This window comes from Adiantum capillus-veneris, chromosome 15 (genome assembly GCF_014529385.1).
Source record: "Adiantum capillus-veneris isolate H3 chromosome 15, ASM1452938v2, whole genome shotgun sequence".
NCBI lineage: Eukaryota > Viridiplantae > Streptophyta > Polypodiopsida > Polypodiales > Pteridaceae > Adiantum > Adiantum capillus-veneris.
In genome coordinates this window covers 44311512-44336696 of record NC_140945.1, presented here as the reverse complement: position 1 = coordinate 44336696, position 25185 = coordinate 44311512, and the positions used below count along the sequence as shown (strand labels likewise).

Below are 25185 nucleotides of genomic sequence, written 5' to 3'. Positions count from 1 at the left end.
AAGAGGTACAGACAAGCATGGCCCTTCGATTGTCGACCATAGTGTAATCCCGCGTTCCTGTACTCTGTCTTTACCCAAAACAACCAAGGGTCACTTCTTGAGGAAAAAGTGATTGATGTCTAGGCAATGGAACCTTGAAACCGGCCCATGGGGCGGTAGGCTTTGGCTTTCACCCGAAATTCTTTACTTTACTTTAGACACACACACACACAGTACTTAGCGAAGGTAACCTGCGACGGGAATTAACACTTAAGCACACACACGGCTCGGAAGCTAGAATGCTCCGAGCAGACGCCGACAACCTGTAGGCCCCAAAATTGAGCCCCTTTCGGTATTTCTTTATTCTTTAAGAGGGTAATTACAAAGAAGAGTCCTGGGATTTCTTTGCCTGTATCCAGCTAGATACCACCTGTTCTCGTAAAATTTCGGCAGCATAACAACCCGAAAACTTGCCCAAAACCAATTCCCTTGCTGAAACTCACTTCCACTGATATAAACCCTCTGATTTCTGCCCAAAAACAGTAAATTCAGCTCACTCTATTTACTGGTTTTTGCCTTGTTTTCAATCCTAAACAATCCCCAAATTGTCCTCTATCAGTGGGGCACTGTTCCTAATGGTTCTGGCATCCATATGGCTGAAAAACAGTCAAAATTCAGCGCATAACAAGCATTGAAAACGCACCTGTACCGTGAGGTTATCACCCTCACCGGTGCCTGCTTTTGGAGTAGCAGTTAGCTACTCCTATTTCTGCTCAAAGAGGCTCTTGCCTCAACAAAAATGCATGTAACCACACAACTGTACGTGAGTCAAATGAAGAACCCTCTTGTGGGGCATCACATTATTGCACGTAGGGAAGAGAGAGAGTAGTGTGAGGTGTGCAGGACATGACTTCTTGCACCACACTGTACATGAGAGGGAAAGCTTGCACACAATAGCTCTTAACCTGTGGCACGTTGCAAATGAGGCCCCTCCCAGCTACAAATCGAGCGCCCCCTCTTCTGCATGAGGCAAGTTCATGAAAATGTGCCACTTGGCACGTTTACACACAATTTCCCGCTTCAGGCTTGCTGCTTAAAAATCTCTCGATTGGTTGCCCAGTTGACTTTGCAACAGACTTCTAAAATGTTCCCCTTGTCATTCCGGAGGTAACGCGAACACATTTCATGGCCCAAAATAGCAATTTCCTAATTTTTAGGAGATGCTTCTGTTGGGCTCTCACTGGTCTTTTGACCATCTATCCCCATTGGGACCGCATCCAAAAATGCAATGTGGCCCAACTGTTGGGTACTTTCCTTTGGTGACCCCACCTTGGCTTTATGCCTTTATTGAGTTCACTTCCTAGTATTCACCAACTTGCTAAGTGCGACGGGGGGACCTACATGATCTTGAACTGAGCCTAGACATCCTCTTACTATACGAATTCCAGTGCCGACCAACTTCTTCTCTACGAGTGAAACTACCATTCACATTGGCCATACAATGTTTGATCATTTGCAACTTCAAAGAGAGGGTCTCAAAAATAAACCAAAAATCATTGGAAAGAAACCAACAACTAAGATTAGCAGTTGCCACGTCCTCGTGATAGGCGGGTGGTGATTATAGAGCGGCGCTCTACATGACGGTGTGAGACCTATGGGACCACACTGAAGCTGGCCACTTGGAATTGTAATTGATCTATGAGGTTGGACGTTGGTGCCTTTGAGGACAGTTTCGGAGACAAGGACATTGTTTTCTTCTCAAAGACTCATCAAGCCCCTGGACAAGTTATGCCACATGTGGTGGGATACACATGGGAGACAACCCACAGGACAGCCGCGAGATCTGAGCATGGGAGTAGAGGTTCAAGAGGAATAGCAGTGCTATTTAGGGAGGAGTTACAGCCAATACTACATATTGTACGGAGAGACGATCATGCTAGATACATGTGGGTGAGGCTGAGAGCTGACACAAGCTGATTTGTAAACATCGCCATATGTTACTTCCCCCCAGTACGTCAGTATATGCTGCATCCAGAGGACAATCGCCTTTCTCTATACTAGATAATGATATATGGGAGTTCTCTAGGGATTGTGATATCATCCTCCTAGGGGACTTCAATGCCCGGCGAAAGCTCTCAGACACTCTTCTACGACACTTCAAATGAGATGCTTAGAGAGCTGGATGTGGGTGAGTTGGAGCTTGACAGATGCTCACATGATAGAGAGCAAACGGAGTATGGGAGATACCTCACGGAGATGACGACTACACATGGGTTAGCCATACTTAATGGCTTATAGTGATTTCCTGGAGTAGTCGGTTTCACATGCTTTCCAGACAGAGACAGGGCCAGTACAGTGGACTATGTTATGGCACAATTGAGCTTTATTCCTTGTATTCAAGATTTCATAGTGGAAGCCAGACAAATGGCTATAGCAGTGGATCATGTTCTTTTGATATTGCCTCTTTCATTACAGTATAGTACAGCCCAGGCATCAGGAGGCAGGTCACATACCCGTTATACGTTTACACCAGAGAATGACTCGGTTTATACAGAGGAGATCTATAGTCGTCTATGCATAGCTGGTCCTCGCCTCTCATTGGAGGAGTGCACCACGTTACTGATTGAGACACTACATGGCCCAGCATCAAAGGCATACCCACACACTCAGCCGGGTCGGAGGCGACATTCTAGGAGCATGCCCTAGAATAGTTGGTATGATGAGGAGTGGAGAGAGATGAGAGCCCAGCTTCAGAGGGATCTTCTTTTTTTTGTCCAAGCAAAAGATCCTTCTATTAGTTAATGAAAACTGCTCACAGGGCTACAACCACCTCTGCAAGAGAGGGCTACAACAATCATGATGGGGAGACTCTCCCAATGAAAAAACAGCATATATACAATGAGGCTAAATCAAGAGATGGGAGGAGGGAAGAGCCACACAGGTGGATGGTAGTGCCATCTGAGCACACCCTAGACCATGGTGAAGAAAGGCCCAGGACGCCAGAGTCGAAGGAACGCCTCTCTGCGCTCCCGCATGCAGTCAGAGCTGCCCTGGAGTCTCTCGAACTGTCCTCTGAGAGTATGGACCAACTCTAGCCAAATATCTCGAACAGTCTCTACTGCTGCCGGTGGTACAGGGCGAGCCTCGAAGATGCGGAAGCAGCGGGCCCGCCAAATGAACCATACTGTCAGGCTGCTAATGAGCTCCCAGCACTCCTCTCTCTGCACCACTCCTGTGGAGTAAGCTCTGTAGCAGGCTGGAGAGTAGGTCGACCCCCCTGCATCACTATCATCTTGCCAGTGGAGGATAGCTCAAACTAAAGTGCCGGGCCCGTGAGAGTAGACCAAGCAGCTGCTCCCCATGTGTACTGCCGAGCTGTGGAAAGAGCTGGCATCAGTCGAAGAACACGAAGCCACACCGGTTGTGCCAAAGGACAGTCCCAAGGACGCTGACTCTCCACAGGATGGTCACAAGCCGCACATGCGGCCGACTCCCAACTCCCAACTGCTGTAGCTCGGTGTGCAACCAACCACTGGAACAAAGTGACTTGCCTCGGCTATCTGGAGTCCCACAACCTCTCCCAAAAAGCTGCCAAGAACCTAGCTGTGAGACCCTCCTCCTGCCAATGAGGTGTTGCACCAGGACGAGCCTCTCTCTACACTGCAAGTATGTGACGTCCCAGTCGAACAGTGTACTGAAAGAAAGGGACGCCTGGATGGTCTGCAGAGGAGAAAGGGTCCCTCCAAAGCCAATCACCCGGATCCCATTGTACTCGTGCTAGTGGACAGCTCTCCCAAGCCGAGAGTCTCCAGTGGCCAGTCTCAAGAGCTGCTTGATCGGGATCTATGGCACAAGTCCTCCAATAGATACCCACCACGCGGATCCTCTCAAAACACTCTGCCACCTGCGAGGCCTCTACTGCAAATTGGTGTAAGCATCCCTCACCCTGTAGCTCGAAGAAACGGGAGGGTATAGTCTCTGAGCAAGCTCGAACTCAGATGAGAACCTCCAATCGCGTGAAGGCTCCCATCCATCTGGGTGCTGCTGGCTCCAGAGGTGTGAGCCACTCAGCTGGTACTGTCTCTAAGATGTCCTGACACATGCTCTGCACCCCTCTCATGCCCTGTAGTTGAATGCCCTGAAGCTCCGCTGACAAGCCTGAAAACAATAACCAGTCACCTAGAGCGCGTGCTGGACCTTCTACCATGGGACCCCACGCAACATGAGGCCGACTACCAACCGAGTGGCCTCTCTGAATGCTAACCATGGGGTTCCAAACAAGGGGTTGTCTCAGGCGCTCCTCCGTGCAAGTAGGCTGACACTGCTCCAGGCCGCGCCGCAGTTGCTCCCAAGATCGCAGTAGACTCACAGCGAAGCGGTCCTCCAAGCTCCTGCTCAAGCGAACTCCACGCATCTCTGTGATAATCCATCGAGTCGAGGGTCGCCAGGGGCCTCCAGCCTGAGGCACCCTAGCACTAAGCCGCTGAAGCAAGAACTCCTTACAGGGCTCCTCACCTAGAAGAAGTCCTCTGACAATGAACTCCCCAAGAAGGGCTCTGCTCTGCTTTGCTGTGCTGGGTCTATGATCCCCAACCCTCCCTAAGAACAAGGAAGAGTGATGACCTGCCATGCCACTCTGGCTCGGGCTATTTGAGTGTCACGCCCTGACCAAAGGAAGTTCTTGATCAGCCTCTCTACCTCGCTGATACAAGAACTCGAGAAGATCCAACAAGAAGTGATGTACCACATAGTAGCCAACAACACCTCGTTGGCCACTACAACTCTGCCTGCCAAAGAAAGTCGTGCAGAGCTCCATTGTAACAACTACCTCCTAATAGACAGGAGGAGGGGAGCAATCTGCTGCTTGGGAGACAAGTCCAAACCAACCTGATAGCCCAAGTACCGAACTGCAGTCCCTGGGGGAATCCACCTGAAACCCTCACCTAGCATCCAATCGAGCGTTCGAGCACTACCAACCGAGAAAGCCATTGTCTTTCTCCAAGTGGTCAATGCGCCAGATGCACAACAGAAAGTCTCAAGAGCCTGCTCATACCTGTGTAGGTTGGCCTCCTGGCCATCCAAGTACAAGGCTGAGTCGTCTACAAACTCAGCATCCAGTAGCTCATCTCCCCGAATAGGGAGCGCTAAGCCATGTAAACCAACCTGCTGTGAAACCAAAAACCTGCTCATCGCCTCAGCATATAACAGAAAGAGGAAGGGGGCAAGAGGGCAGCCCTGCCTGACCGAACATGTGAGCATGAAACGATCACCTCTACCTCCTGACAAAAGCACCTGACTGTGTGCCCGTCTGTACAAAGCTAGCACCCCTCTGATCCAAGCATTTGAGAAGCCCATCCTTCGTAGAGTACCCTCCAAAAAGTCCCAGTCAATTCTGTCGTAGCCCTTCTCAAAATCGAGAAGAAGAATCACCAAATCCTCACCATGGAGCCGCGCGAGGGCAGAAGCCTCCCAAAAAGTAAAGATGTTGTCAAGGATACTACGCTCCTTGACAAAACCTGTCTGAGTCCCATGTATAAGGCTCTCTAGAAGTGGCTAAATTCTCAAACTCAGAGCCTTGGCAAGAATTTTGTAGGATGAGTTGAGGATGGTGATGGGGCGCCACTGTCAAATCTGATCCAAGGAGCCACCCTCCTTGGGAATGAGGTAAATCAGGCCCTCACTCACGCTGTGAGGCATCTCACCTGGGTACAGGATGTACTGAAAAGCACTACAGAGATCTCAGCCAAGCAAGTCCCAGTAATCCAAGAAAAAACTGGGAGTCAAGGCATCCTCACTTGGACAGCTACCACGGTGCACTAAGAGCCGTGTGCAGCTCTTCCTATAAAGGCAGCTCAAGCCTCTGGCGCATCTCCTCAGTCACAAGACAAGAAATTTGTGCCCACACCTGCTCTCTGACTGCGGCTCTGCAGACAGTAAATCACGGTAAAAGTCAATAGCAACTGCACGCATGTCCTCTGGCTCTGTAGCAACTGACCCGTCGGGCCTCCTCAACTGACTGACCTTGGCATTCGTATGCCGAGGTCCCACTGCCTCAAAGAAAGCGCCTGTCACTCTGTCACCCACCTGGGTCCATTGAGATGCCTGTCGATGGAAAGCAAACTCATGGCGCCTCTCCTTTGTGCTGACGAACTCTTGGCGAGCCTGCTGTAACTGCTCCTCCAACATCCTCTGCAAGGAAGCAACACCCCGTCGGAGACATTGCTCCTCTCTCGCTACAGGTAGGCAAGCCGAAGACTCCTGAAGAAAGAGTTGACTAAGCTGAGAAAGTCCTGAGGCCACTCTGTCAGAAGCAGGAGAGTCCTGCATGTCTAAGCTCTCTATCCAAAGAGCCTCCACTCGCTCTCTAAGCGCTGAGTCCAGCAGGACTCTCTCTGGGATGCGAAGCATCGTGCTCCCCCTCCTCTGCCTATCAGTCACTGTAAGGATCACTAGAGCATGGTCCAAAAAGGAGGTCCCTGCCAGAATGCCAGTTGTCCCACCTAAGTCACACAAGTGGTCATTAGTGTAGAAGTGATCTATCCGAGATAGATTCACGCCTCCCACTCTGCGGTCCGAACGAGAGAAGGCCAGGCTGTTTGGGGGCCTCACAAAGCTGGAATGCTGCCACACATCTGAAACCCGCAGAGACATACAAAACCTCTCCAAAGTTGCCAGCTCAACTCCATGCACAGTAGTATGGCTACCACCAATCCTGTCAGAGGGTTCCTCCAACATGTTGAAGTCCCCCCCTATGCACCATTGCTCTGTCTGCGGCATAGACTCAACAATCTGAGACCAAACTTTGCACGTGCACTCGCCGCATCAGACGCATAGATGTTCAAGAAGCCCACGAGACAGCCCTGAACCTACATAGTGATCCACTGAGCCCTGCCTGGCACAATAATCCCTTTGCCCACAATGGCGTGCTGCAAAGAATCCGCAATAGTCATACATACCCCGCCCTAGATGTCTCCAGGTCCAAATGCAGCTGACCAAAAAGTCTCATATCGTCCATGCAAAAGCTGACCACAACATCTAATGCGGCTCTCACACAGATGATGCTCATGTAGCATAAGAAGGTCAATCTCTCCTCCCACAAGGCATCGTTGAAGCTCCTAACGCAGTCGGCCCCTTTGACGCTGAAACTGGGGCCCACCTCATCCCTGTACATTCCATGAGACGATCCGCATGGGGAGCGAGAGAGAACTGATGCTACCACAGCAGCTAACCGTGCTATCTTCGAAGCTGGCTAGGATGGGCAGTAATCCGCATCCAAGTGTCCTCGAGATAGACACGACTGCAAATATTGCCTAGCCCAAGCCCAAGTAGACCGAGCCGTGCGTAAAGCAACCTCCTCTATCCAGGAGTCCTCATGTATGTGTACATAGCATGGCGGGCACTGTGTCAGCAAAAAAGTGGACCAGAATGTGTCTACATCCTACTGCATCTGGAGGTGTCCCAACAAACTTGGCCGATGGCCAAACAGTCTGAAGCAAGTCGGTAACCCGTAGGTCTCCCATGTGATGAGAGAACTCTAGGGCCTGTGTCTGCAGCCACTCCAACACTAAGTATAAGGTCCACTCAGCCTGATCCATGCTGCATAGGGGAAACGAGAAGCCAACCGCCGAGTCCAAGGCCCTCTATCCCCCTAGTTGCAAGGAACAGCACATGAACTCTGAAGGAGGCTGCCTCAAGGTCTGGTGATGGGTTGCCGAGAAACCGTGTAAAGTCGTAGGCAAAGAAATCCCAACGGCGACGAATGTCGAAACTCGTCAGACAACAAGGAACTGCTGCAAAGGGAGACGTCTGCACTAGAAGAGGGGGTCGCAAGAAAGGTTGTCCCTCTCTCGCTAATCGACTCGTGGCAAAGGCGCTGCCAAGAGATCGCCTAGCAGCCGAGGAAGGCCCTGTCCCCTGAGACGGCTGCAGGACTGGAGCGGGAGGAGGTGAGGGAGCAAGGGGGGGAGAGGGGGGCGAGGGGGATAGTCAAAGGTAGGTGGGCGAGGTGGAGAGGCCGAGGGAGGAGGAGGAGGAGGGGGAGGGGTGGAAGAGGGGGGAAACTTGGGGGGAGGAGGGATTGTTGAGGGTGAGGCTGAGGTGGAGGCTGGAGAAGGGACCTCGTCCTGTTGAAACGGATCGAATCGGTTCCCCGTGGGAACCCACTGCTGCTGGGCAAGAGATTGAGGACCACTTTGAGTGCCAGGCTGGCGTGGTGGCCCCTGCCGAGCGACCACGAACCTGCTGCCAGCCCTCCTCCGCTTGAGCCCCAAGCTCGGAGGGTGGCTCTGCCTGAGTACTTGGTGATTCTACCTACTGCTGCTGGCCAGCCTTGGAGGACTGGGGCTGGGCCTATGGAGTAGGTCGGGGTCTCCTCCGTGGACATGCCTTCACAAGATGGCCCATATGCCGACAAATGAAACACTGATTCGGGAGGCCCGAATACTCCACGCTCTGTTTAAACCAACCACCGCTCACTCGAGGTAAAAGGATGACCTTCAAAAGAGTGGGTGTGTCCCGAACGAGAACACGTACTGTGGGCATGCCAGCCGCCTTGGCAACTATCGAGGCTGCCGTGCATTGTGTCTCCAGGACACTCTCAATCGTGAGCCTATCCTGGAAAGGAGCGGAAGGTACTCCCTCCTCAGGCCGGGGAAGCAGACTGAGATGGGCAGGTCTGCCTGCTCGACAAGAACGTCAATAGCTGGGTCAAAACCGTGGCACCACTGTCAAAAATGTGCTCGAACTGCACGGATGGTCAAGGGGCTCATCGCAATGACCTTGGACGCCATCTCAAGAGTCTCAAACTCTTTCTGGTAGTAGACGCGTCTGAGAAGCCGAACATCGAGAATCTTGCCCACCTCTGCAAGAAGGCGGGCCTGAAGGAGATCGCGTACTTCCCCTCTGCTGGGTCTGGTGCCGAGAACCTTGCAAATAACAGACGTGGCCTCGAGACGCACCACCTCTGCCTCTAAACTCGCTTGCTCTGTCGGCGAAAGAGCAAGTCTGATGGTGGGTTCTGCGGGGTCGGGTGAGGGGGCTGCAGTAGAGTCTCTCTTTGGCGGAGCAGAATCCTCCATAAGTGTCTGCTGCTGTGAAGATGGGCGAGGACCAAGGCGAAGGCGACAAAGAGCGTCGAGAGCCGCTGCTACTAGGAAAAACACGAGCGAGCAACAAGGGGGAGGGGGAAAAAAGGCAGGCGGGCAGAGGGAAGTGCGAGCGCAGGTGGGCAGCGGGGGGGAACGGGAGGCGGGCGGGTTGGCTGTGCAGGCGACGGGTTGGCAGTGAAGGCGGGCTGGTTGGCTGTGCGGGCGGGCAGTCAGTGCGGGAGCAGCTCGGGAGGGCAGAGCAGGAGCGGGCGGGCAGGTTGGGGCTGAGGGTAGCAGCGCGAGGTGGGAGGGGCAGCACAGGCGAAGGGCAGGGGGAGGTAGAAGCAGGCGAGCTGCAGGGCAGGGGGGGGATAGGCGATGGCGAGCGGAGAGCGCGAGCGAGGCGAGAGCAGCAGCAAGTTTGTCGGTTCTGTGGGTTGAGAGGGATTTCTTTTAGGAGTCATCACTTACAAACAGTCTCGGATTGCTTCCCAGCGCCTTGCGCGACAGAAGAAACGAGATTACTTGGCCCAAATGGAGCAAGACTTGTATCAATTGTTCTTGAGTAGAGACTCAGAAGAGGCATAGCGATTCTTTCATGGGCACTCCCCTCCCTACTGACTACTTGTCCTGATGTATGGGGCCAGTATGCGACATCGTTATATACGGTTCCTGGACAAGACCCCCTTCCAGATCCTACAAAGCCATGCCCACCTACCAGCACCTTCTTTACCACTGAGATGGTAAAGAGAGCCAGTGACAGGATGAGGACCGCGGTAGGGCATATGATCATGATGGTCTAGTAGCAGAGCACTTTATACATGCTAGAGATATGTTGGCAGAGGTTCTTGCAGTGTTGTTCAATCATGCCATGTGTGAGGGGTTACCTGAGACTTGGAGGTTGTCTACTATTGTGCCTATCTTCAAGGCAAGTGATCCTACAGAGGCTGGGAATTACTGCACAATTATGGTTGGGCACACATTGGCACGGTTGTATACATCCATTCTTGAGCAGCAGTTGAGTAATTGGGCAGAGGGTGAGGGTGTACGGGCAAAGGGCCAGGCCGGTTTCAAGAGGGGTTTCTGCACTCTTGATCATATTCTAACACTCAGAGAAATCATTGAGGAGGGCAGGTCACATGGGAAACGGATTTATTGTAGCTTTGTGGATTTCCGCAAAGCATTTGACATGGTACCGAGAGCTTGATTGATGCGCAGACTGCAAGAGATGGGGGTGCCCATAGTGTTGATTTGGGGGATTACAGCACTATACAGGTCAATCATGGGACATGTACGCACCCCGGAGGAGAAATCTGATTTAGTTCACTCCACCATTGGGGTGAAACAGGGTTGCCCATTGTCTTCTACTCTATTTGGTATGTATGTTGAGGTGTCTGATTACATTGACACAAAGGGTGATAGAGGTGTGCAGCTGGCAGGGACGTGGATCCCATTTGTTGTTATATGCTAATGATATTGTGTTGATCTCTGACTCACCAGAGTATATGAAACGACAGTTGGATGCATTACACAGTTTTGCAGAGGATATGGTGTTTAACACCACACCACAGTGGATCAAGAGATCAGCACCTACTTTCACATATGGTCAAGAGATTGTATACAAAAGCAAACACTTAGCTTGGGGTTGTCTTCACTGCACCGAGGTTTTCTTTGGGGAGAGCAGCAGAGACTAGACTGACTAGAGCTTGTGCGGCCTTGGGAGGCTTGGAGAGGATGTGTTCGCAGGTTCAGTTCCAAGAACCTTGAACAAAGTATGGCTCTTTGATACTTTAATAGCCTTAGCTATGTTGTATGATATGGGGACCTTATGTAGGCCAGGATGGTTGGAGACGTATGGAGAGTCCCTTGGTATCTATGATCTCTCGCCTGATCAGAGCCAAGGCCTCCGTACCCCATGCTATCATTCGAGCAGAGAGTTGCCCCTCCTATGGAGATTGAGGCGCTTACCAGACCAGTCTCCTTTGCGCACAACTTGTGGGATACTACTAGAGACAAATATGCTAGACTCGCCCTCTTCCAGACAATTAACTCTTCAGGGGGACACTTCATGTTGGTATGCACAGATGACATCATGGCTTCAGACACATGGCTTCACAATGGACAGGCTACCCCCTTTCCAATACTCTCTTCAGGCACCCTCGATGTCTCTTACACGGGTGGAGCTTACTGACTCATTCGTCAGGACCTGATCCAGCTGGATACCAGGAGGACATGGAGAGAGCCGCCACATCTTCTCCACCTCACAAGAGATGGGTTTGTGATTCGACCCAACTGCATGGACACACATATGTCTCATGGTTTGCGGGGGCGCCATTGGTCAGATACGCACATCCTCACATCAGCTGGAGATTGAGACTGGTAGATTCACACACACACAGAGTGCCGGTAGTGGCTGAATGAGTGTGGGTCGAGCTTTGCAGTGACGTCCGCTCCTCTGGCTATCCCATATCTAGTGAAAAGAAATCTGTAATCTGTCTTTGGGACCGTCTCTCTCTATCTCTCCCCAATAAAGTGTCTCTATATCTGTGTAATTCAAGTAGATATAGCCCAAGACATCTTTGATCCTTATAACTCATGACCCTAGAGAAAGGACCGAAACCCTCTTTGAATAAGCAGTGGAAACGGCCCCGTATATCATAGTACACTGTGCAATGACATATGTAATGTAGCTCTGTCTCTGGCTCTAGCTGGCATCAACGGCATATCCTGTTGTCTGCTAGTCTCTCACTCTCTCGATAGTTTCCTACGATGTTAAAATACTCTTCTTCTCGCGGGGGGGGGGGGGGGGGGGGGGGGGGGTAGGTGTGTGCTAATAAAAGGAGGAAAATGATATAACCTTTCTATCACACAAGTGTGGTAGATTGGTAATGCCATTAACCTCTTGAATAACAGGTCTTGAGTTCAACTCTCCTCGTCGGATAAACCTTTTAAGGTCTCTTGGGATAGTTTCCTACGACATTAAAATACTCCTTCTTCTCTCTCTCTCTCTCTCTCTCTCTCTCTCTCTCTCTCTCTCTCTCTCTCTCTCTCTCTCTCTTGCCCGCCACTGTTCCCGCCACAGTCCTCGCCCGCCCTCCTCCCTTGCGCAGCATTGCTGTGGGTCACACCTGCCGCCACTGCCCTCGCCAACCCTGCTACACTGCGCAGCACTGCCGTGGGTCACACCTGTGCGCAACACTACAGTAAGGGTCCCGACCCATATGAATGAGTGAACCAGTCAACCTGCGGGTTTCAAGAAGTGGTTTTTCCGTGCGATCGTCACTGACAAGAAACATGACGAATGCAAAGGATAAACAAACACCCCCATCCAAGATGGATACAGGTACAAATACAAGGACAGGTAAAGACAGGTGCAGGAACCGAGAAATCTGTGCTATGCTTGATGCAAGATATTTGGGGCTTTATCTCATCCTTACAGGAAATGGTGATGAAGCAGGGTGAAGACATCAAAAATCTTGCACTAAAGAATCAGGAATTGGAGCACACAATCCAAATACAGAATCTGAAAATGCAACATCAAAATGAGAAAATTCAGGCCCTGCAAGATGCATTAAACAAACAGGTCTCCAATGTGCAAGACACTCTAGCTACACACGATGAGAAGCTTGCACACATGAGTGATAATGCAACAGGAAATATGACCTCATGGGCACATGTAGTAAGAAGTACTTCTCTCCAGTAGCACTAGGCATCTATCTAGCCAAAGTGCTAGAACATCACACCACACTCACAAACAAAATCACCACAGAATCATGACACGTCCCCTCCTTCACATGGGAAGGGGGGAGTCTCATATATGAGATTTTGGGTCCCATGGGTCATTTTGGCCCCCCGAGGATGTAAATATGTCATCATCATCATCATCTCTCTCTCTCTCTCTCTCTCTCTCTCTCTCTCTCTCTCTCTCTCTCTCTCTCTCTCTCTCTTTTCATGTATGAGTGAGGCCGTCAATCTGCAAGTCTCAAGAAGTGGCCTATCAGTACGATCATCACCAATACGCACAATGGCGAACACGAAAGAAAAACTAGCTACTTCACCCAAAACAGAAACAGGTACAACTACAGGTACAGGGACAAGTACAGGTACAGGGAAAAACACAGGTACAATCACAAGAATGGACGGTCCAGTTGTATGCTCTATGCAAGACATATGGGGTCTCATTACATCTATGCAAGAAATGATGATAAGGCAGAGTGAGGACATTAAGAAACTTGCTCTCAAAAACCAGAAGTTAGAGCACACAATCAAGATGCAGGACCTGAAAATCACGCAACAAGAAGAGAAATTTCAAGCATTACAAGACACTTTAAACAAGCAGGTAACTACCCAAGAGGAGAAGCTTGCAAATGTATGCGACACACAACAAAATGTACTTGGGCATGCAAACTCATGGGCAAATGTAGTAAGGAATGGCCATGCGAATTCACATGCTATATCACATGCTACAGATAGGTATGTAAATGTGGATGAGACAGAATACCATGAACGCGAGAAACGCAATATGAACATTGTGATTCGTGGCGTACCCGAATCTGACAATGAAAAAGTGCTCACATTGAACACGGATGTAACAGATATCATCACAGACAAGTTTGGAATGAGAGACGTGGTCGTATACGGGGCACACCGTGTGGGCAAAAAAAGAGCCGAGGGCAATCGTGCGATTGTATGCACATTGTTAGATGCGCGCAAACGAGCCATCATCCTTGAGAATGCTTGAAAGATAGCACAATCTACATTAGTGAGGACAAGTCTCAAGACGCCCATGCAACAAAAAGAACGGAGACAAGCATATGAAGAACGCATAAAGAAGAACGCATCCCGTACTACGGGGACATCACAGGAGGCATGACAGGTAGGGACCCATGGGATCACAGATATACACGTAACAAGTTGGAATTGTCGGGGTTTCCCCTGGCACAAAGGAGATGGTCTGCAAGAAGTTTTGCCTAAAGCAGATCTACTTTTTTTGCTTGAAACATCGGAACATGATGCATGCCGTATCCCTTGCATTGAGGGATATATGACACAATCCATATGGATGCCAAGTATGAAAATGAGGGGTCAAGGCGGGGTTGCAGTGATGTACAAGGAGGAATTGCACAAGGTGATCAAAATAAGCAAGGTTGATGAATATAAAAGATATATCTGGATCAAAATTGAGACAAAGGATAAGCCAATATTCCTTGCTGGATGCTACATACCGCATAGAGAGTCGTCATTCTATAATGCCTTCAAAATAGACAAAGGAGATCCTTTTGGAGAATTGTATGCAGATATTGAAACCTACACACAAGAGGGCATAGTCATGCTTATGGGAGACTTGAATGCTCGTATAGCACACACTCAAATGCAAGTTGTGGATTTCACACTACATCCTGCCAATAAGGAGGGATATGACACCCCCGATCCTATGTGGGAGAGGTGCTCTCATGACCAAATAACAAATCCACAAGGATCAGCCTTGATTAGCATGATGAACTCCATGCAAATGTTAGTCATAAATGGATCGCGGAAATTTGCAAACTCGGGTAAATACACATGCTACACAGCCATTAAAGGGATGAGCACCATTGACTACATGTTGGTTAGTTACGATGGATCACACATAATACATGATTTTGCGGTGGGAGAACGATCCCCAAACTCGGACCACACACCCATTCACGTATAGTTACGAGTGCCCACACAAAGGAAGGAAAAGATAGCAGCAGAGCCGACTTGGTCATACAAAAAGCAAATAGAAAAGAAAAAGGAATATGCAACTTTTCTTGATAGCAGACTCATAGTACATGACATGCCCTGCAATGTTGAAGACACGTGGCTAATTTTCAAACAAGCAATGATCACAACCCTTGAAGTTGTAATGGGTAGAGCTCGCAAACAGAAGAAAGATGCAAAAGGCATGCCACATAATTCATGGTTTGATGAAGAATGTAAGGCAGCCAAACACAGGTTGAGGATGACACTCAAGTCAGAGGAGGAATGGACACCTTTAGTCAAAGAATATAATGCACTCCTACGAAAGAAAAGAAGAAGATATGAGCTAGAAAAAGAACAAAAAGAGATCAAGCATTTCAAAGACAACCCGAAAGGGGCATGGCGGAAAATGAAAGGGAAACGACAGGATATCATGGGAGACATCAGCCAAGAAGACATGTATGCTTATGTGGAACAACTTTATGTACACAAAGATGCTAAGGAAATGATTGGAAATCAACCCGAGTTGCAAACGAAAGAACCCTTGACTATGAAGGCAACTCTAAAAGGTATACAAAAGCTTGAGAATGGAAAACCACTAGACACCAATAACATGAGCTCGGAAATGATGAAATGGTTAGGCAAGGTGGCCAAGGAATGGATCCATAGACTCCTAAATCAAGCAGCCACGCAAGATCTACCCAGGGATTGGCAAGAAAACTGGATTAAGGCCTTATTCAAAAGTGGGGACAGAAATCAGCCAGAAAACTATCGCACTATTATGGTTGGTTCATGCATGGCAAAACTCTTGGGTAGCATTTTGGAAAAAGAGATCAGTGTATGGGCTAAATGTAATGACAAACGTGCAATTGGTCAAGTAGGCTTTAGATGTCAATACAGCACTATAGATCACCTCATGTCGCTCAGAGTATTGATGGAAGAAAGCCGATTGAAGGGCAAAACTTTGTATTGTTGTTTTGTGGACTTCAAAAAAGCGTTCGACACAGTTTGCAGAGATGGTTTGTGGAAAAGAATGGAAAACATTGGAGTACCGATACACCTTAGAGCGGCGGTGGCTCGTCTCTACAAAAAGGCGAGATGCATGTTGAAAATGCAAACGGGTTTCTCCCAAGAGTTCAAAAGTAACATGGGAGTGAAACAAGGCTGCCCTCTGTCCCCAACACTTTTTGGATTACGCTTAGATCAACTTGAGGACTTCATACAACAAGCACTCGCACAAGAAGAAGATAGACCAAGTATTGGAGCTTTCATACTTTGGCTTCTCATATATGCGGATGATGTAGTCCTTTTTGCATATAACCTCAGGTCATTACAAAGATCAATGGATGCCGTGCATGCTTTCTGTGAAGCTACGGGCTTAGCTGTCAATGTGAAAAAGACGAAGATTATGTCCATAAGAACACACAAAATAGAAAATCAGCCCAAGGTGATGTACCTAGACCAAGCAATCGAAGTGGTGGATAGTTTTAAATATTTGGGAGTGGATATTCCTTCCAATCATGAATGGGGAAGTTGTGTAAGAAGCAGACTTGATGCGGGCAAGGCCAAATACTACCAATTTGAGAATATGTGTACACAAAGCAATATCCAAAGATGGGAGATCAAAGCAATGGTATTTGAAACATGCGTAGTACAGACCATACTACACGGGGTGGAAGTTTGGGATGCTAGCATATCGGCCAGTACATGGAACGAAATAGAAAAGATACAAAAGAAGTTCTTATGTAGACATCTTGGGGTCAAAACAACGACACCATACTCCGTGATGATGTTGGAAACAGGCAACAGGCCATTAGAAATGAAAGCATTGCAGAGAATGTACAAATACATTATGAAAGTGAAGAAGATGTCTCCCAACAGAATACCACAAGTGGCATGGGGAGTCGGTTGTGCACCACAAAAAACCAACAAGAGCAAAATCCTCTCCTCAAGTCTGGTACAAGACATCAAGAGATGGTTTGCAAGATGGAATGTGGAAGCATATGTAGACATGCCTATCGAAGAAGGAAAAGAAGGAGATTATATGCTGAATTTTGAGCTGACAACGCTAGACAGTCTCCACAACAAATGGAAGACGGCTACACACAGAACTAAATTTGAATACTACTGCAAACATGTACACATAAAGTATTGGGAGGCATACAAAATGTCAGAAACACAAGTTCACATAAGAACTCCTATGTGTCACCGAGCAAGAAGAGCCATCACTATGATGCGTATGAGAGCTCACAGGCTGAAAGTAGAGACAGGAGGATGGCTGAAAATTGATGCAAGCCATAGAGAATGCACCCAATGCAGTTTACAAAAGATTGAGGATGAGACACATGTGACTCTAGAATGCCCCGCATACACCGACATACGCGCTGATTTTCAGCAGCTTACAAGGGGATGCACTACTCTTGAGGAATTGCTCTCTAAAACCGACCCATCTCCTACAGCTCTAGGCATATACCTAACCAGTATTCTCGAACATCACACACTACTCATGGAAAAGGCAAAGGGTGCTACACACCACACACCCCCGCAAGGGGAGTTTGCTTAGAGTTTTCGAGGGTCCCATGGGTCATTTTGGCCCCCCGAGGACGTAAATATCAAATCAAATCCCTCTCACAGAGCTGAGGGGGTGCGTGCAGGTCAGCGACTAGAAGCAGGGCAAGTGGTGTGGGACTCTGTTAGTGTTTTCTTGTCCACGACAAACTTGCGGAGCAGATCGATCAAAGTCTGTATTGCATTCATTACTTTTATGCATGTATTTGTATATAAGCACACATTTGAAATATGTACGTGCTTGATTGCATGCATATATGCAAGTCCTCAAAAGTTTTAAGCTTAAATGGTCTCGTTGTCTTTTTGTGAGCATCCTTTCTACAGGATGGGAGAACACACACATAAATCAGGTAAGCCAGAAAAACACTCGAGCATAATGGAGTTGCACGCTTGTGGAAACTAGCATATAAAGCTAGAAAACTAAGAGATTATCAGAACATAAAGTTCTGCAGAATCACGCACTCAGCAGCATTCAAAGAACTGCATTTCCCAGGAAAGCATTACATGACTTAATACACTGTTGATCAAAAGCAAGAAAACTTCTTGAGTTTTGTTTAATGAGCCAAATGATCTTCATACAGAGAGTGGTTGTGAATTAGAAAGCTACTTACATAGATGTTGAAACCTTTGGGTTCCCCGTCATCGTCACTGATCACAACTAGCCCAACATCATTAGTCAAGAGGTCAACTGAGTTATCTCGCGGTACTGTTACTGCCACCTTGAACTTCCGTGGAAGAAATTGTGTACCATAAAGTGGTTCAGGTGAGTCTTCAAAGTTAATGTCACGGGAATTATCATTCAAAACCTCTATGACATCAGGAGGGTCTGCCGACATTATCTTCTCCCCGTCCACCCACATGTCATAATAGGAGCCTGCTTTAGGAGCCAAAAGTGCAGCTATTTTATCAGCAGTTTCTTGGGCAAACAAATAATCTTTCCTTGTAAAAGGAAAAGCAGGTGCCATGACATTACGGTTCAAATCACCACAAGCACCCAACGTTGAGCCCATACTCTTTATGATTGTGCTCATGACAGTCTTTAAGTTATGCTTCAAAACACCATGAAGCTGGAATGTTTGTCGCGTCGTCAGACGTAGAGTTCTGATCCCAAACTGGTCGGCGAGTTCATCCATCACCAAATACAGTTTATTTGATACCTTTCCAGACGGTTGTTTCGTCCTTAGCATAAATTGGTAAGCCTTTCCTCCAACCCTGTCCTCTCTGTTGTCTTGTTGATAGCTCCCATGAAACTTGATTAATTGGACTGCTGCTTCATTGATATTAGGAGCCTCAGTTTCTAGTTCTTCCTTTAGAGGAAATCGAAGGTAATTGCTCTGCTCCTTGATAATCTCTACTTTGCTCCGTTTCACTGGGAGAGAATTCGGCGGCTTCACTGGCTGCAGTGTTACAATGGAATACATCATTCTACGAAAACTGAAAACAAAACCTAAGAAGCATATTCAAGGCAAGATCTTCAAGCAAAAAGGACATCCAACACAAGCACTTAGCATTTGGGTAGAATTTAAACATCAAGAAACCTCAAAGTTGCAAATTTGTTTGAAATTAAGGTCCTGCCCAGTGTAGAAGCTTTGTTATATGATGTTTTAACCAGTTCCAGTAAATCGCATTTGAAAGCTTTTCCACGTCATTTAAAAGCATCAGCATCTACAAGCTGGCGGAGTCCCGCATGATTGACTCTATATGCGCTTTGCGACGTCATTTAAAAACATAGCATCCACAAGTTGGTGCAGTCCCACATCACTCGATGACTTAAAGGTTGATAGTTCTAAAAACTCTTTATGTAGATTCAATGATTTTGAGTTTTCTCCTACGGTTTTCTTGTATGAGTTTACTTCTCTCCACAAATTTATCAATATTTTTAAGTTTGCTAAATGTAAAGAACCCACAAATTCAACTTACTCTGAATAACAACAATCTCGTCATCCCCTCCAAGAAGAGCAAAAACCACAACCCTTGGATCTACGGTTATGAAGGAAAATGTGATTCATCAACTATATGCACTCCTAAGACTACACACTAGCCTGTGTTGTAGAAACAAAGACTGCTGTATAATTGCTATATAGAATAACAATCTGCAGTAATAGTACAGCTTGTGAAGTGGGCCCAAGAATAATCAATCACGACCAATGTCATGGGTGAAAACAAACATACACGAGTCAAGAGAGCATAGACAAATGTTGACTTGGCAGCGGTGGCATCGAATCTAGCCTTTGGACAACCATCTACACCAGTTCTACAAACGGTTCAATGACGATGATGGTGATACAGTAATTGCTATCGAGCTTTACACTGGATTTTTTCTGTTTTCATCCTTCCAACCGTTGAGCAGAAGGAGATCTACCCTATTTGGACCTCTACAATGCTCCAGTACAAGCCAGGAGCACATGAGCACCTTGATTTTCACTGAACAGCAGCATTTTCAACCCCTAGCAGGCGTGTTTTTGGGTGGACAGCAGGCTCAAAGTTTGCTACTTTGCCTCTTCTTCGGTTACGTATTAATAGGACACCATCTAACGGTGGTTCGTGCGGTCTATTGGTGATCGTGCAACTTGTGGTATCCTTGACATCGGCTTGAACAATAGACCTTGATATGATAGGTACATTGACTTGGAGGAGCATTCTTTTGACCTCGATCTGCAGAATGGAGTGGAGCTTCAATGCTTTGGACTTTCCTTACGGAGTTTACCGGCAAGATGTGAGGGATCATACAAACCTCCACTGCTTCACCAGCAATACAGTTGCTCTCTTCTCTAATCTTCATTTGGATTCTTACCTTCGAAGTTGTCTTTACTGACCCTCGGTAATCTTACACCATGCACATCCCCTCAACTTGGGCAATTGTGATCCATCTCAACTCAGCAGAAGGATACTCGCTCTGACTTGCTGTCTCGTGGCATTGTCAACGTGGATCATGCTTTGGTTTGCACTGGAGGATTGGAAGGCAGACAATACAAGCATTTTGGCGCAGACATCTTGGTTTGCCCATCCCTCTTCTCAAAGGATGACTACAGTGCAAACATCTTGATCTGACCATCCCTCAGAGGACAACCATAGTAGAGGCTCCTTAGTCTCACTTGGAAAACACTCTACCTACAGACAGGACACCATTCAATGGTGGTTTCGGCAGTCTCATGGTGATTGTTGTAGCACAAGGTAGAGAGATTTCACTGTAGACTTCTCAGTCTAACCTTCCTAAAGTTTTTATAAATCAGCTGCTTGGCCATGTTGGGTTGCAGCTGTTTCCACTTTTCTTCAGATGGGTAACCATAGATCTTCTTAGAGAGATTAGACATTTGCAGGCCTATCGGCACTCTTTTACGACTGTTAAGTCTCTGACAAGAGTTATTTTCAAATTTTCACACACAGACGGGACATCTTTCTGGAGCTTGACACACACTTGGCAGTGACGGAGTACACATGTTCCAACAGTTCCTTAATTTGCTTGTGACAGCATCTACTTGGAGATTTCTTGGCGCCCGAGTTTCCCATTGCTACGCTTGTGGAGGATTTTCCTCTTGCAGCATTGCAGCAGACATCTTCATTCGAGGCCTCACATCTCCAGCCTCTAGTGGCTTTTGTTCAGCATCAAGTGTAAGAGCGGGTGTTAAGAATTACCCCACTCTGCTACTTCATCTAGGGTGAGGGCATACTTGTGTGGCTAATGTGCTCTCGGGCTGATCACCCACATGCGTGGCATTCGTGGTCCGGGCCAGGAGACATATTTTAACCTGCTGCCCACAGATACTCCATACATGCAAAGTAGACAATGGGCTGCTCTTGCCTCTAGAGTCTACACCCAACCTGCAAAGGGAGAAAAGGGAGAGAGAGGGGGGAAGGCTTCCCTAGATTGTGCTTGTGGTCTATGTTTAGCTCCTGTTGCTAAATTAGATTCATTTGAAAGAAATATAATGGATTATTGGATTTAACTAGATCCATATGTTTTCTTGCTTGAGACATCCGAGTACAAATATTTCTAGTGCCTCATTCAGAGGCATGATGAGAGCACTCTGAACGGGAATATTGTAGGCTGCCAACTAGGGATACTTCTGATGCGTCGCATCGGATGGGTGACAAAGAGCATCAAGAAGAAGTATTCATGTCATAAGGCGGGCACCACGTGCCAATAGAAAAGAACAAACTGAGCAGACTTTTAGCACTTCAAATAACAACTGAACTGAAATGGAGAGAGAGACGACACGCGAAAATCCGTACAACCTGCCACATCATCATCCAGCGCAAAACGCGGAAATCCGTACAGCCTGCCACGTCATCATGTCAACGCAATTTTCGGAATTTGTCTACTGCCTTAGGGTTAGGGTTAGGGTTAGGGTTTTTGGCAAAAATTAGGGTTTGTAGGTTTTAGGGTTAGGGTTTTCAGAATTAGGGTTTCAACAGTTAGGGTTTTTGGATGACATTAGGGTTTAGGCCCCTCGGCCACATCTGTACGTTGACTCCATTCTTTAGGCTTTGACACGTCAGCAGTTTGTTACATCTCCCCTTCTTGAAAGAGAGTAATCGTCCGCGATTACAGCATACCTGCAAAACAACTCAAGTTAGCTCAAAAATTTCCGAGGGTCATTCCGAGGGACAATCAATTTGCTCTTTTTATTAAGGAGTTAGCTTCTCCTTTCTGCTCTTTTGATCAAGGAGTTAGCTGCTCCTATCGGCTGTTTTGATCAAAGAGTTAGCTTCTCCTTTCGTCCAGATCGGAACTCTTGATATTCCGGCGTAGTAAAATTAGCCATCACACCCAGACCGTACTGATCTTCCTCGGGTGTCTTGATGCACTAAAATTACATACCCAGGCAATCTCATCCAATTAGGAATATTCAATGGTTGGCACATCACAATGCAACACAAATGCTCACATATGCATGTTACAAGACATAGAAACATAAAGCCGCCGATGAACACTCCTCCCGCATAACCTAACAAGGTCCGGGCCGGGAGATATTCAACGACTTCCTCATCACTCCTCCCGCATAACCTAAAAAGGTCCGGGCCGGGAGATATAGAGGCCTTTTACAACCAAACGCCCCCCAGACCGCAGCCTGCGTCGTTTGGAGGTGCTAAGAGTAACCACTGCTCAGACTTCTTAATACTCCTCCCACATAACCATTCAGGTCCGGGCCGGGAGTCACAACAACAATTATTTTACAAGCATACAACCAAACGCTCCCCAGGCATCGGCCTGCGTCGTTCGAAGGTTTTCAAACATACAACGAAACGCTCCCCAGGTATCGGCCTACGTCGTTCCGAGGTTTAAACAATACCAAAACAGTATTTATCACTTCTCCATTCGGGAGTAAAATCACCAATCATTGAAACCAATATCAAACCAGAGTCAAACAATTCAAATCGGCACCAAAACAGGTTCAAAACAAATACCATCCATTTCAAACAAATTCCAAACAGGATCACCAAACAAGATCAAAGAGAACTCAAACTTAAAAAGCAATCTCGACATCAGTCGAGCTCGAAAAGTCGACTGACTTTCCATCTTGAAACCTGCACCAAAAATTAGGGTTAGGTTCCTTCCATGAGGTCGTAGCCGAGCACAGCATGGTCCATCAGCTCTTGGACAAACAGTGTTGCTTTGGCGGCGATGGTAGTCACAAGATAGCAATCGCACTAAACCTCCAAGGTCATCTGCTCGTGAAGAGACATCTACTGAGAGATGTTGAGAAATTTCAAGATATTATCTGCTAGGGTTTCCATGGCAAGCATTTTAGGATACCCCACTCTGCCAGAAGTTGCACTCCGAAGGAAGATGTCAAAAACCATATAACTTCGGACAAAAAATTTTCTTGAAAGCTTGCCAAGTACTTGGAGTATGTTGCTTGGTAGCTGTAGACATCAACATCTGCATGGCACTGCTTCTGAGAAAAACAGCGACTTGAAACAAATCTGGATCCTTCTCTTGCAAGTGATCTTAATTGGCTTATGCCCTGTAAGACACTGGGGTGAAGACGGGAGCGCGCTCGATGCGCGATGAAGTAAGGGTTTCAGCAGTTAGGGTTTCAAAATTAGGGTTTCAGCAATTAGGGTTTCTGGCAGACATTAGGGTTTAGGCCCCTCGGCCACATCTGTACGTTGACTCCATTCTTTAGGCTTTGACACGTCAGCAGTTTGTTACAATTCAACCATCCGGAACAAACATCTCTCATGCACCATAGGATAGGCTGCGCCCGGCCGTAATTGAGGTAGACGTACCTGTTCACGGCGGTGCACTTCACGGTGTTGCTCACCCGTTAGGCTATCATGAGGCGGGATCCTCCTTCCTAGGGTTTTGAAACCGGACCATAGGGCGGTAAGCTTTGGCTTTCCCCCGAAATTCTTTACTTTACTTTAGACACACAGAGAGAACGTGCAAAGGACACTTGCGACGGGAATTAACACTTAAGCACACACACGGCTCGAAAACTAGAATGCTTTGAGTAGACGCCGACAACCTGTAGGCCCCAAAATTGGCGCCCCTTTCACTATTTCTTTATACTTTGAGAGGGTAAATTACAAAGTAGAGTCCTGGGAATTCTTTACTTGTATCCAGCTAGATATCACCTGTTTTGGCGAAATTTCGGCAACATAACAGCCTGAAAACTTGCACGAAACCAATTCCCCTGTGGGAACTCACTTCCATTGGCATAAACCCTCTGATTCCTTCCCAAAAACAGTAAATTCAGCACACTGTATTTACTGATCTTTGCCTTATTTTCAGCCCTAAACAGTCCCCAAACTGTCCTCTGTCACCGGGCCACTGTTCCCAATGGTTCTGGCGTCCGTATGGCTAAAAAACAGTCAAAATACAGCACATAACCAGCGCTGAAAACGCACCTGTACGGTGAGGTTACGACCCTCACCGGTGCCTGCTTTGGAGTAGCAATTAGCAACCCCTGTTCCTGCTCAAGGAGGCTCTTGCCTCAGCACAAAAGCATGAAACCACACAGCTGTACATCAGTCAAATGAAGAGTCCTCTTGTGGGGCATCACATAACTGCACGTAGGGAAGAGAGAGAGAGAGAGCAGTGTGTAATGTGCAAGGCATCACTCCTAGCACCACATTGTACATAGCGTGGAAAGAAAGCACTCCATAGCTCTTAACCTGTGACCCGGTTTCACAAATGAGCCCTCCCAGCTACAAAATTCAGCGCCCAATTTTCTGCAAGAGGAAAGTGCACAGAAATGTGCCACTTGGCGCAATTACAAGCATTTTCCCGTTTCGGGGTTGCCGCCTAAAAATCTCCCAACTAGTTGCCCAATTGACTTCGTGACAAAGTTCTAAAATGCTTCCCTTGTCATTCCGAAGGTAATGACACAAACACATGTCATGGCCCAGTATAGCAGTTCCCTAATTTTTAGGAGACGCTTCCATTGGGCTCCCACTGGTCTTTGACCATCTATCCTCATTGGGACCACATCCAAAAGTGCAATGTGGCCAACTATCGGATACTTTCAGTTAGTGATTCCACCTTGACTTTATGCCTTTATTGAGTTCACTTCCTAGTATCCACCAACTTGCTAAGTGCAACGGGGGGACCTACATGAACTTGCACTGAGCCTAGACATTCTCTACTATACGATCCAATGTTGACCCACTTCCCGTCTACGGGTGAAACTACCGTTCACATTGGCCATACAATGTCCGACCATTTGCAATTACCTCTCCTTTGCACACGTTGGGTTGGGGCATAAGTAGGTTGTAACCCAAAGGCTTCAAGGAAAAGTTGCAATACATTTGGTGACTCTGACAGTTCATGCTCTTCCATGCACTTTGCATCCATAGGCGGATAGTTCTTGAACTTCACCAAGTA

The 25185-nt window shown here is 47.6% G+C and overlaps 1 protein-coding gene across 1 annotated transcript in view; it reads right to left on the bottom strand.

Annotated features, from left to right (window-relative positions):
• The window catches only part of LOC147440594 (sulfite reductase [ferredoxin], chloroplastic-like), a 105299-nt gene that overhangs the window by 50348 nt on the left and 29766 nt on the right, over positions 1-25185 (bottom strand). Inside the window, exon 3 of the mRNA XM_086530311.1 lies at positions 17966-18751. Within this exon, the coding sequence (XP_086386437.1) occupies positions 17966-18751 (786 nt within the window). The remainder of the gene's footprint in view (positions 1-17965; positions 18752-25185) is intronic.